This window comes from Diabrotica virgifera, chromosome 6 (assembly GCF_917563875.1).
Source record: "Diabrotica virgifera virgifera chromosome 6, PGI_DIABVI_V3a".
In the NCBI taxonomy this organism is placed as follows: domain Eukaryota; kingdom Metazoa; phylum Arthropoda; class Insecta; order Coleoptera; family Chrysomelidae; genus Diabrotica; species Diabrotica virgifera.
The window spans coordinates 168,511,809-168,525,803 of NC_065448.1; the positions used below are offsets into that span (position 1 = coordinate 168,511,809).

General features: G+C 33.6%; 1 protein-coding gene across 1 annotated transcript in view; it reads left to right on the forward strand.

Moving 5' to 3' along the window:
• LOC114328361 (titin) overlaps nucleotides 1-13,995 on the forward strand; it is a 609,684-nt gene that overhangs the window by 521,614 nt on the left and 74,075 nt on the right. The window contains exon 7 of the mRNA XM_028277195.2: nucleotides 4,891-5,092. Coding sequence (XP_028132996.1) covers nucleotides 4,891-5,092 — 202 coding nt within the window. The remainder of the gene's footprint in view (nucleotides 1-4,890; nucleotides 5,093-13,995) is intronic.

Consider the following 13,995-nt stretch of genomic DNA (forward strand, 5'->3'; position numbering starts at 1 on the left):
TCCACAAAAATTAAAATTTATAGTAATCCTTATCAAAATTTCTTTGTATTATCATAAGTAATGATTTTAACAATTTTCACGGGTTTAGAATGCATATTTTTGAAAAAAAGATATAGTTTAAAAAAATCAGAATTTTTAAAATTATCGTCATTTTCATTTTCTTTTGATAATAACCAAATTTTAGTTTTTTCTATATAAAATATTTTACCTTGTTTGCCATTTCTGTAGGATAAAAAATAACCGAGATAGAAACGTTTAAAGCTTAAATTTTGCTGCAAAAACCATGTAACCGTGGCCATTTATTTAATCTTTGATTCTTAAAAAGGTAAGGGGTTTAGAAGATTAAGCTTAAAACATTTTAATAGTCTTTAGAATTACCTTTCAAACCGTTTTTAGTTGTATCTGATATCGTGAAAATTAACGGAGTTATTAAAGAAAAACGATAACATTTTTTGGAAAAATTTTTAAAAGATAGTTTGAAAAATTTTTGGAGCATAAATTTTAATGCTATTAACTTGTTCGGGATCTCATTTGATAGATATTTCTAAGTACTTTCACAAATGTTTAATAAGTTTATGTCGTAAAATGCATCATTTTCCCGTAATTTAAGCTTGAATACTAAGATTTGGGTACTCGCCGAAAAAAATATGCATTGAATTACCTATAACTCACTTTTAGTTAATATTAAAATGTTCTTTTAGTAAGGAGTTTATTTAGTTTTATATTAGCTTTAATTTTGGTAATAATAACTTTTTTGTAAAAACTTAATAGGTTTTGAGTTATCTATGAAAAATCGGTTAAAACATGCATTTTTCTTACGAAAAATTAGAATTTTTTATCTTTAATAACTCAAAAAGTTTTGATTTATTTTAATAACTTTATATAACAAATTTTGCTTAGAATTTGTCCCCCTATCTAATTATGGGGTTATTTCAATAAAATAATTTTCACCCCCGAGAAGGGGTGGCATCCACCCCCAGGGTAAAAGCGCAAGTTGGCACCATGTCACCTTTGTTTCTTGAGATATCCTCTAACCACTCACAAATTTTCATGCAAATCGATGGAGGTTGAACGAAATCGGAGGTAATAGCTCATATCCACCTTCAGTGACTCCACTATTATACTTAAAAATCTAACGCAGGTTTGTCAAAATGACAGTGACTATTTCTGTATGTTGCCTAATCAGGTATTATTTATAATAATATGTTCGATTTCTTGTTAGAAATAAAAAATTTTAGTAGTTCCAATGTGACACAAAATCTAGACATGGGATAAAAAAGTTTATTTGAAGAAAGTGTATTTTTTTTGTTCTTCTTAATGGCGGTACAGGCTCGTTTTTTTAATATTGTATTTAATTATAGAGTAATTTCCACATTGTAACATATTTCTTAAATTGGGCTCTGTACCGCCATTCTTTACTATATTACGAATATGTGTGCCACATTATATCTCGACAAAATATTCAAAATTAAAGCCGCAATCTTGGACCGCATTTTATGTTTTTGATGACGCACTACTGCAGCCTCTTAATAATAATATTGATGGTAGAGATCAATTTATCATAGAAAACTTTATTGGAAGCAGTCGTGCGAGTGGATGGGAGATAGAATTTAGGCTAAGGCCACACGGGCGATAATTTACGGCGCCGTAAGAGCAGTAAACCCATTGGTTCACTAACTTCTTCACCAATTGTAGATGAAATAGGAGTTAGTCAACCAATGCCTTATGCCTCGTCAGGTTTACTGCTCTTACGGCGCCGTAAATTATCGCCCGTGTGGCCTTAGCCTTACATTCAAAGACACGTCAGACACAGATCTTCTTCTGACTCTCTTTCTTGGCTTGCATACTTGTGCATCTGCCAGTACATTTTATTGTATTGCAGCTCGTCTTACTCTAAGCAATGCTGCAACACTGAAAACCTAAAAATGTTGCCTTGATTTACCAAGTAACCAGGGGAATATTGGGGGATATAAGTGCGGATCGAAGTATTTTAAATTCATAAACATAAAATGTCAGACACAGATACACCTGGTTCCAAAAAAAACTGATACGACTCTTGACGCGTATTTTGTAGAAAATTGAGCAGTGTATTTTGAAGGATAAATACTTAATATTTACATACTGTCAATGTCGCTGCCAAATCTTAAAATTTGTCAGATAGCTTATTATGTTCCACGGTTATTAGACTTTATTATTAATCTTTATTATTAATATTTTCTCCGCAACTGAGGGTATCTTATCAACTGTATTGTTTTTAAACAATAGATGATAAAATAAAAATATTGACAGTTCAAAAATGTGAACATTATTGCATTGTGTGTGGCCTAAATTTGGGCTGAAAACTAAAATGTATTACATTTTTACAAAATTTTGGAATATGTTTAATTACGTAGACCAATTTTAACAGTTGTTTTTGTTTTCAATACAGATTTGAATCATCTACAAATAGTTTCTAATGTCTTTTGATGTCAAATAATTAAGGAAGCTGGAACAGTTTAGAATTTTACATTGAGTTAATGCAAAATTATGACGCATGTCAAAATTCTCAATGTATTTTAATTGTATTCATTTTTTTTCGAATCCTGAGAAAGCTAATGAATATTTTTGAAAAATTTAAACTCAGAATGAAAGACTACATTATTACCGAGGGCTGAAAGTCCCTGAAAACTTCTATAATATTTATTTTAATAAGTTACAGGGCTGAAAATAAAAAAAGTGTGATATTTAATTTCAAATATTTCATTCAATAGAAACTGCTTGTTTATTCTAAGGGGCTTTCCGCCCTCGGTAATAATGTAATCTTTCATCCTGCGTTTAAATTTTTCTAAAATACTTATTAGTTTTTTCATGAATCAGTTGTTTGTTGTTTGTTTATTTTATTATTTGTCTGTCATAATAAATATAATGTCAGATCAATCAAATACACTGCTCAACATGATGAAATCTTACTAAGAGTCGTATCAGTTTTTTTAGGAACCGGCTGTACATTATATACCCACTGTCACCCTTACGACAATGCCACCCTACAGATCATCATCATCAATGGCACTACAGCTCTTCGTGAGTCTTTGCCGCGTTTACTATTGCCTTCCATGTCTGTCGGTCCTGTGCCACTAATTCCCATTGTCGCACTCCCATTTTCTCTAGATCTTCTTTGACTGCCTCTTTCCACCTTTTTATAGGCCGCCCTACAGACCTTCTTCCATCTGGCCTTTCCCAGAACACATTGTTTATAAGGCGATTGTCGTTACTGCGTATAACATGCCTTGCCCATCTGAGTCTATTGGCCTTTATATATCTGACTAGATTTTCTTTTCCGAATAGAGACTCTAGCTCGTTATTGTATCTGCGCCTCCATTCGTTTGTCACGCTGTCTCTGCAAGGGCCATATATCATTCGAAGGATTTTACGTTCCCACACCAGCAATTTATTTACTTCTCTTTTTGTTAGCGTCCATTTCTCGCTTCCATACGCGACTGCTGGTCGTATTATGGTCTTATATATCTGGATTTTTGCACCTCGTGAAAGAAGTTTTGACTTCATTAGATGTTTCATTGCAAAGAAAGATTTGTTTCCTGCCATTATTCGCGTTTCAACTTCTCGCTCTAATTTGTTGTCATTTGTGATTGTTGCTCCTAGATATTTAAATTCTGTAACCACTTCGAAGTTGTGAGCGTTTATAGTAATGTTTTGCCTTATTCGTCTTCGTTCTTGTTTTGAGACGACCATGTATTTTGTTTTGTCTTCATTTATTTTTAGACCGATGTTTAATGCAGCTTCTTCAAAGCTCGAGAAAATATCCTTAATTTCTAATGTTGATTGTGCTACTGCGTCTATGTCATCGGCAAAGGCGAGTATGATTTTTGCTCCCCGAGCAGTTATGTCTTGTTTGATTTTATGATATATTTTCCGCATGACATATTCTAAGGCCAGGTTAAACAACAATGGGGACAACGGATCTCCCTGTCTCAGTCCAGAATTTACGCCGAAAGCATTTGATATTTTCCCCCCTATTCTAACTTGTGCAAAGGAGTTATACGTACACACATTTGTGTTACCGCAGCTAGTTTCTTCGGTACGCCGAGCTCGATCATTGCCTTCCATAATGTTACACGATTAATTGAATCATAAGCCTGTTTGAAGTCTATAAAGATCTGATGCACGCCCTGATTATATTCCCAATACTTTTCAAGCATTTGTCTTATAAATATTTGATCAATAGTCGATCTGTCAGGCCTGAAACCACACTGGTAGTCACCAACTATTTCTTCGGCGTATGGTACTAATCTTTTTAATAATATCGATAGGTCAATACAACATTGAGAGGGTTACTCACTGTAAATAGCTGTGATGCTACATTACAGACCAACTACACCCAAAGTAAAGAAATCAAGCACATAATTGAAGCAGCTCGAATAACGTTTATAAAAATGAAATCATTCTGTAACAACAGCTTAAAACAAAAATTACGTCAAAGAATGATCAAATGCTATATTTGGTCAGTGTTGTTACATGACATCGAGACCTGGACTCTGAAGACTGGTACTGTCAACTTCCTAGAGGCGTTTGAGATGTGATTGCATAAACTCTTTGTCTCTTCTTCTACTCTTATCCCGCCTCCCATATATTCTGTCCGACCCTTTTCTTCGCAATTTGTACATGTATTGATGCGAGCAACTAAAATGGGGGCAAATTTTTCAAATGAATTGTGACGTTGGTAAAATTCGTTTGAAAAATCGGAAAAGACGAGGAAGAGAAGTACTAAGTAAGGCAATAAGCACAAGAAACCTTAGAGACGCTCAATGTAATAATCAAATAATCGATTGTCGGCGAAATTCTGAGTATTTACATAATCGGACAAATTAAAAAATCAGTTGTTTTTCTTTTCAGGTCGTATCAGCCACTCCTCCATCGGCCAACGGTGCATCATATTCGAACGCACCACCGCCAACAATAATGGAGACCTACGCGCCTCCTCAAACTGCGCTAGTGGAAAGCTACCAACCACCTCCACCAGCGCATTACTACCCGCCACCAGTATATGGACCACCAACACCTCCTTGCTACTCTTCGAGATCGATTCCATATATAAGTAAGTTTATACATTTTTTATACAGGGTGGGCCAAAGAAAACAGTCCACCTCGATATTTGGTAGTAGTTATTAGTTTTTAAGGAAATTCCGAAATAGGTCCATTTTTGTTCATAAGGGGCACACAAAGGCATTGAGATAGTATTTAGACATAATGATCGTTCACGATTTTTTTTTTCGATATTTTTATCGACAAATTACCGTAAACAATACACCCCTAGAAAGAGTACAGAAAATATGCTATCTGGGTTGCAACATTAAGGATATTTGGGATCATAGCTACGAACTAAAAACTCGTATTGAAAAAGCCAGAAGCTCTTTTAACAGTCTTGGGAAGATTCCCTGCAACTTATCTTTAAGTATCAATATACAATATACGCATAAGAATTCTTAGATGTTACGTACTTAGTGTCCTCCTCTACGGAGTAGAAAGCTAGAGTCTTACAGAAAATGCCATAAAACGGTTAGAGGCGTTTGAAATGTGGTGCTACCGACGTAAGTTGAGGGTCTCATATATATACCACACAACTAACATAACTATTCTTCAAAGGCTAAGAAAAGGTAAAGAGATAATTAACACCGTAAAAATCAGAAAATTGGCTTACTTCGGCCACATTATGCGTAATGATAAATACCGACTACTACAGTTGATTCTACATTCTACATGGCAAGATTGAGGGCAAGAGAGGCCCTGGACGTAGACGTATATCGTGGCTGGCCAATCTTAGGAAGTGGACTGGTCTAACGTCAACTGATCTATTTCGAGCTGCCGTAAATAGAATAAGATGGGTCAATGTGTTAGCCAACATCTCCAGAAGATAGGCCCCTTTAGAAGAAGAAGACAATTCAAGTAGTGACGACTTCGATAGTGAAATATCAGATAGTGCATAGGCGCAGACGGTAAATTAACCAAAAACAATTCACCGAAAACATTTCACCGAAAGCACAATTCACCGAAATACAAATTCACCAAAATTAGTATGGATAAATTAGTATAAACTTTATTTTAAAATATTATTGTCATAGGCGAGTCAATGGAGTTTTTGCTTACGGAAAAAATCAACAAGATAGAACTTTTTGTAATCTCATTAAAAAATGTTTAATACACAACATATCAAAAAGTTCTACTCCAAAAGTGGGTGCTTCACTTTTTATTAAACAAAATGATCTGCGAATTTTTTTTTGAAAATGTTTTATTTACAATCTGTCCTGTCCTTAACTGAGAACAATAGGTAAATTATTTGACATAAATTAAAAATTTGACCTGTAGAGGGAGATCCAGTGATCACCCTATTTACATAAATTAAATTCAAACAAGTTAAATAAGTTTAATTATCACATATTATTCGAATCTTCTTGCTAGGTCCACTACTTTGAATCTCTTCAGGCGTCGTACATCATTATGGTCATCAGTGAGGTTGCTGCCTAACTCGTTTGGATGAGATTCTAGTCTCTTGGTATATTTTTTGTAATATTCTGTTATTACTGTTTTTATGGATGGTACATTGAGGTGTTGCTCTATCACATAGTTTGGCACGTACCAAAGGGCATTCAGCATTGTTCTAAGGACTTTGTTCTGGAATCTCTGCAGTATTTCTATGTTTGTTTGACTGGCTGTCCCCCAAAGTTGGATACCATAGGTCCACACTGATTTTAATATAGCTTTATATATCAGCAGTTTGTTTTCAAGTGATAGCTGAGATTTACAACCGATGATCCAGTACATTTCTCGGAATTTTATTCCTAGTTGTTTTCTTTTTGTGAAAATGTGCTTTTGCCAAGTTAATCTCCTATCAAGGTGGATTCCTAGGTACTTGACAGTATCGGTTTGTGGGAGTTGTGTTTCATTCAGAGTTACAGATGGACATGTTTGTTTTTTCATGGTGAATGTTACATGGGTGGATTTACTCTCATTCGCCTTTATCTTCCATTTTTTAAGCCATCCTTGGATGTTATTAAGGTCTTTTTGAAGGGTTCTGGATGCTGTTATTGGATCATGGTGAGAGGCTAGTACAGCAGTGTCATGAGCAAAAGTTGCACACGTTGTTCTGTTACTTGTTGGTAGGTCAGCAGTGTAGAGCAAGTACAATATTGGTCCCAAAACACTTCCTTGTGGTACACCGGCTTTTATTGGTCTTAGGCATGTGTATTCATCATCCTGCTTGACTAGGAAATGTCTCTCTATAGGAAATAGAAATGGGGAAGGTTTTTCTTTAGTTTAAAGAGCATACCAGCATGCCATACCTTGTCGAAGGCCTGACCAATGTCCAGGAATGCAGCAGAGCAATATTTTTTATTTTCTAGATCGTTTCTGATGTGTTTTACCAGTCTATGTACCTGTTCTGTCGTTCCGTGTTATGTTCTGAACCCAAATTTTTGCGAAATTTCGCTAACTCATTAGCGAAACCGGGTTTGATTTATCACAGCTTTTTCGTACATAGACAACCGTCCGACTTGGCTGCTAATTGACGATTAACTGCGAAATTAGTTGTTTTTTTTTAAATACCTACAAAAAAACCTAAATTAAATCTACAGCTTCTATAATTTTTAAAAGGATTAAACTGCCATTCTAAATTCGTTTCTTATTTGTCATAATGATGTTTTAAAACAAATTCTATTTTATATACAGGGTGAGGCAAATAAAGGTCCTATTAGAAATATCTCGAGAACTAAAGGCAACAGAATCATGAAAATTTGAATAAAGGGGTTTTGAGGGATGATCTATTAAATGAAAATATTTTCATCTCTTTGCAACTTTTGGTTATACCGGAAGTTGCTTATAACTTCGTTTTTTTAAATGGGACACCCTGTATGTTTTTACATTTTTGGATTCTTTTCGATGTCTTCTTTCTTAAAATATGAGGTTTTGTAATATTATACAGGGTATTTTAAAAGATAATTACGTTTTTTTATTAATTTCGTAGCAAAATTAACACCCTGTAGAATTGTAGTAGTTTGACATCTAAAACTCTACTTACGTTCAAATGATTTTTAATATACTCTACTATTATTAAGAATCATTAGTATAGCTAAATTTTTAAGTTTAGTATACAGGGTTGGTCGAAACTCGGAATGAGTATTTTCTGAGTTTCTTAAATGGAACACCCTGTATTTTAGTATTGTAATGAAATGATATTTTATGGTACTTTTTTATTTCTTAAGCATTCCCTATACCTAACTGCTTTAATTTGTGCTTAATTGTTAGTCGCACCAACAATCTTAACTACGTAGGTATTTTGATAGCTAAACCATTATTGGTAATTTTAAGGACCAGTCTGGATTAATATGTATTTATTTCTGAAAAACTATTTGGGATTGAGTATTTTCACGGCCAACCTAATAAAATTTTACGTATTTTTTGTTGCAATTAACGTTTAGCTTGAATCACCAATAACTCACAAATTAAAGCAGTTACAGTAGGAAAAATGAAAGAATACCCATGAACGAACATATTTATAAAACACGCTGTATTTTCCTGTCACCGTGTCACACAAAAAATTGGCCAGCGCAAATACATGTAATAATTATTGTTACATTTACTTGCACCGTGCAATTTTCTTTGTGACACGGTGACAGGAAAGTACAGCGTGTTTTATATGTTTGTTCATGGGTATTCTTTCATTTTTCCGACTGTAGGTATAGGGAATGCTTAAGAAATAAAAAAGTACTATAAAATATCATTTCACTACAATACAAAAATACAGGGTGTTCCATTTAAGAAAACTCAGAAACTACTCATTCCGAGTTTCGACCAACCCTGTATACTAAAATTAAAAATTTAGCTATACTAATGATTCTTAACAATAGTAGAGTATATTAAAAATCATTTGAACGTAAGTAGAATTTTAGATGTCAAACTACTACAATTCTACAGGGTGTGAATGTTGCTACGAAATTAATAAAAAAACGTAATTATCTTTTAAAATACCCTGTATAATATTACAAAACCTCATATTTTAAGAAAGAAGACATCGAAGAGAATCCAAAAATGTAAAAATATACAGGGTGTCCCATTTAAAAAAACGAAGTTATAAGCAACTTCCGGTATAACCGGAAGTGGCAAAGAGATGAAAATATTTTCGTTTAATAGATCATCCTTCAAAACCCCTTTATTCCGATTTTCATGATTCTGTTGCCTTTAGTTCTCGAGATATTTCTAATAGGCCAGTTATCTGCCTCACCCTATATAAAAAAAATTTACTTATTAAAACTAATTTATTTAGACGATTCCGGTGAATTTGTATTTCGGTGAATTGTGCTTTTGGGTGAACTGTGTTTTGGTGAAATGTTTTCGGTGAATTTTCCTAATTTCGTGAATACGACAAATCGTTTGCTAAAAAGAAGTAACAACACAGTATTTCTGGAATTAAATTCGGACTTTGTAGTGTATTTTAGTTAAACTATAATAGGCTATTGATTATATTCAAAATACGATAGCTAAAAGGAACTACAACGTGAACGGGGTTTTATTATTTCATATGGTCAATGGACATCTATATATGAAAAAACCGCGGAGTGCTACCATTTAAAGGGGTGCGTTTTTGAGAAATGGGTGAATTAGTCCCTGGGCACAGGTTACATTAGGGCCAGTTCTATGCACTTTTGGTACAAACATACCTACATAAAAATTGTTCCTGGTTAAATTTCCTATCTAAATATCACTTTTTAAAGTCAACGATACTTTTTTTTACAAAAATATATTCAAAAGAAAAAGCACAAAGAAACCCAAAAGAAAGAAATTTTGTGTTTTGTCCCATAACTTTTGTCCACGAAGATATTGGTATAGACATTGCTTTATAGAAAAAAAACCTACATATTTCTTCTTTAAAATGTTGTTTAGTAGAGGTAATTAGGATTTATAGTTTTCGAAATATGATTTTTCAAAGTTCGCCACTCACATCAATTTTGGGCAATTTTCCTTGTTATTTGGCAAATATTGTTCTGTAACTTTTTTCTACGTAACTTTAGGTATATGCAATGGTACACGTAATCGAAACAGAAATCAATTACCTTTAAAATACTGTATAACGTTGTACGACTTTTTTTTAAAGAGATTATGGTTTTTCAAGGTTTTATACTTTTAACGATTTTTTATAATATAATATAAAAATAAAATAATACTATTATATAATATATTATATATTGCATTATATATAGTATATATAATATAATATTATATTATGTATATTATATAATACCTAATATAAAAAAATATTATTTTTTACATTTTTTACCTGTATTATTTAAAATTATTTCTGTTACAAAAATTACATAAACATTAGTCTTAGAAAATATCACTTTAGTTAAAATTTTTAAACGTTGACATTTAAAAATTTTCAAAATCAAAGTCCATCTCTTAGTTAGCATTAGCTTCAAAATCTCCTCTGACGCCTCAGAGATCCCACAATTAGTACCCATGCACATGCACCCTTTGTAGAATGAACAACTAATTCCTATCTTCCTACAACCGCAGTTTTTTGTACATCCTTTGGTACATTTACATGCTATTTTTTCAAGCAAAGCTTGTGGTGCAGGAGCTTTGACAGTAAATATTGGAATTAATCCATATTTTGAAGTTTGCCCGGCCGAGTCAAGTGGATCCAAAGTATTACCTATAAAAAATAAGATTCAATCATAACACACAATCACATAAAAAAAGTTATAATGAGAAATTTAAAAAATAATCCTAAAATCAAAAATCGTTACATTAGGGCGAGTTCTAATATTTACATTTTGAAAAGCATATCTTATTCAAAAATAATCCTAGAGTTTTTTATAATACACCATTTTAAAGTAAACAGAATAAGCTTTCTTTTTTATTACATAATATATACCTAAATGTAGAAGAAAAAAAGTTTTAATGGGAAATTTAAAAAATAATCGTAAAAAATATAAAAGCTCGTTAAAAGTATAAAATCTTGAACAAGATAACCTCTTTAAAAGAAGTTGAACAACATTACACAGTAGAAAATTTTAAAAGGTAATTGATTTCTATTCCTCTTACATGTACCATTGCATATGCCTAAAGTTGCGTAGAAAAAAGTTACAGAACAATATTTGCCAAATAACAAGGAAAATTGCCCAAAATTGCTGTGAGTGGCGAACTTTGAAAAATCATATTTCGAAAACTGTAAATCCTAATGACCTCTACCAAACATCATTTTAAAGAGAAAATATGTAAGTTTTTTTTCTTTGAAGCAATGTCTATACCTATATCCCCGTGGACAAAAGTTATGGGACAAAAAACAAAATTTCTTGCTTTTGAGTTGCTTTGTGATTTTTCTTTTGAATGTATTTTTGTAAAAAAAAGTATCTTTGTCTTTAAAAAGTTATATTTAGATAGAAAATTTAACCAGGAACAATTTTTATGTAGACGTGTTTGTACCAAAAGTGCATATAACTCACCTAATGTAACCTGTGCCCAGGGACTAATTCACCCATTTCTCAAAAACGCACCCCTTTAAATGGTAGCACTCAGCGGTTTTTTCATATATAGAGATTAGTTGACCATATGAAATAATAAAACCCCGTTAACGTTGTAGTTCCTTTCTATAGTACATAATCAATAGCCTATAAATAGGCGAAGCAATAAAGCACTAAAATCGGCCTTACCTCCGAAAAAAAAAGGACAAGACGGATCTTAATAATACTTCTTGCATTCGATTCGTGAATGCGCCAGGAAACTTTGTGAACCGGAGCCATGATATAATATTGAAAAACTGCATACCAAAAATGCATTCTTAAAGTGCATCTCAAACAGACAATAAAAAAATTCAGAACTCGTCAATTATCGGCGGAAATGAGTTCAATTTTGTTACTCGGGTGTTTTTGGTGTCGCTGAAAACGAATATGGCTTCGAAAGTGATCTCGGGAGTACCTGTTGCCAAGGGTACCTACTGTTTACCTCGTCATTAAAATTCATTAAAAAATTAGTCAAAAATCATTACTCGGGGGGTTTTGGGGCCGCTAACGACGAATATGACATCGGAAGTGATTTTTGGAGTACTTGGTGCCCAGGGTACCTACTGTTTAGCTCTCTTGTGGATTTTTCGGCAAAAAATTTATTAAAAAATTAGTCAAAAATAATTACTCGGGGATTTTTGGGGTCGGTAACGACGAATATGACATCGGAAGCGATCTCCGGAATACCTGGTGCCCAGGGTACCTACGTCTCATGGAGTTTTCGGCAAAGTCATTAAAAAATTAGCCAAAAATCATTACTCGGGGGGTTTGTGGTCGCTGACGACGAATATGACATCAGAAGTGATCTACGGAGTACCTGGTCCTGGTACCCAGGGTACCTACTGTTTACCTCGTTTTCTGGAGTTTTCGGCAGATTCATTAAAAAATTAGTCAAACATCATTAGTTACGAGATAAACAGTAGGTACCCTGGGCACCAGGTACACCGGAGATCACTTTTGATGTCATATTCGTCGTCAGAGACCCCAAAAACCCATAAGTAATGAATTTTAACTAATTTTTTAATGAATTTGCCAAAAACTCCAGAAACGAGATACCCTGGGTACCAAGTACTCCGTAGAGCACTTCCGATGTCATATTCGTCGTCAGCGCCCCAAAAAACTCCGAGTAATGATTTTTGGCTGTTTTAATGAATTTGTCGAAAACTCCGTAAGAAGTAGGTACCCTGTGCACCAGGTACTCCGGAAATTGCTTCCGATGTCATATTCGTCGTTAGCGGCCCCAAAAACCACCCGAGTAATAATTTTTGACCAATTTTTAATGAATTTGCCGAAAACTCCACAAGACGAGGTACACAGTAGGTACCCTGGGCACCAGGTATTCCGGAGATCACTTTTGACGTCATATTCGTTTTCAGCGACCCCAAAAACCCCCGAGTAACAAAATTGAACTCATTTCCGCCGATAATTGACGAGTTCTGAATTTTTTTTATTGTCTGTTTGAGATGCTCTTTAAGAATGCATTTTTTGTATGCAGTTTTTCAATATTATATCATGGCTCCGTGCTTCGAGGACTCGAAGGTTCAGTGCTTTATTGCTTCGACTAAAAGTACTTGAGACCTTGATTCATTTGAATGTCGACAAATAATTTCGAGTATTCGAAATGTTCCGTCCCGCTTCTTTTAACACGCCCTGTATACACATATTATATTCATTTCATTTGCCTTTGATATAGCCCAGTAAATGAACGGGAAATTCGGCGATATCGTGTAATTTTCAGGGGCAACTCCGAATTGCATGAAAATTGGGATTTAGGTTCTACTTACCCTCCACTTCAAAGTTGAAAGTGTGCCGTTGGTTGCTTTTACATAGGGGGTGACAGTCACCCCTTCTCGGGGGTGAAAAAACATACGTTCAAGATAAGACCGGAAATGGATAAATTGACTGATTTTAAGCAACTTTTGTTCTATAGAGTTTTTTACGTAAGTCAATACTTTTCGAGTTATTTGCCATTGAAAATGTGATTTTTCGACAAAAAAACTACGTTTTCAGACGCTTTTTCGCAAATAACTCAAAAAGTAAATATTTTGTGGAAAAAAATATCCTTAGTAAAAGTGTAGCTTATAAAAAATCCAAAAAAATGGTGTTTCAGTAAAGTCTATCAATCAAATAAAAACAAAGTTGTAGCTCTTGAAAAATACGTTCTTATTCGTCTAATTTCAAATCGAATATTTCAAGGTCAAATCACCGAAAAATTAAGCACTTTTCGGGAAAACCCCATTTAAACTTTTTTAAAGTGTTTATAAAAAGCTTTGTTTTAATTGGTAACAAAAGTTTTAGCATTAAAAATAAGCGAGTTACGCTCAAAATAAAGTTGGCCACCTTTTTTTGTAAAAAATCATGAAAATCTCGCCGTGTTTAGCTCTCGAAATGAACTAAAGCTACTTACCGTGTTTAGCTACTTACCTATCTATTTTGTATATGA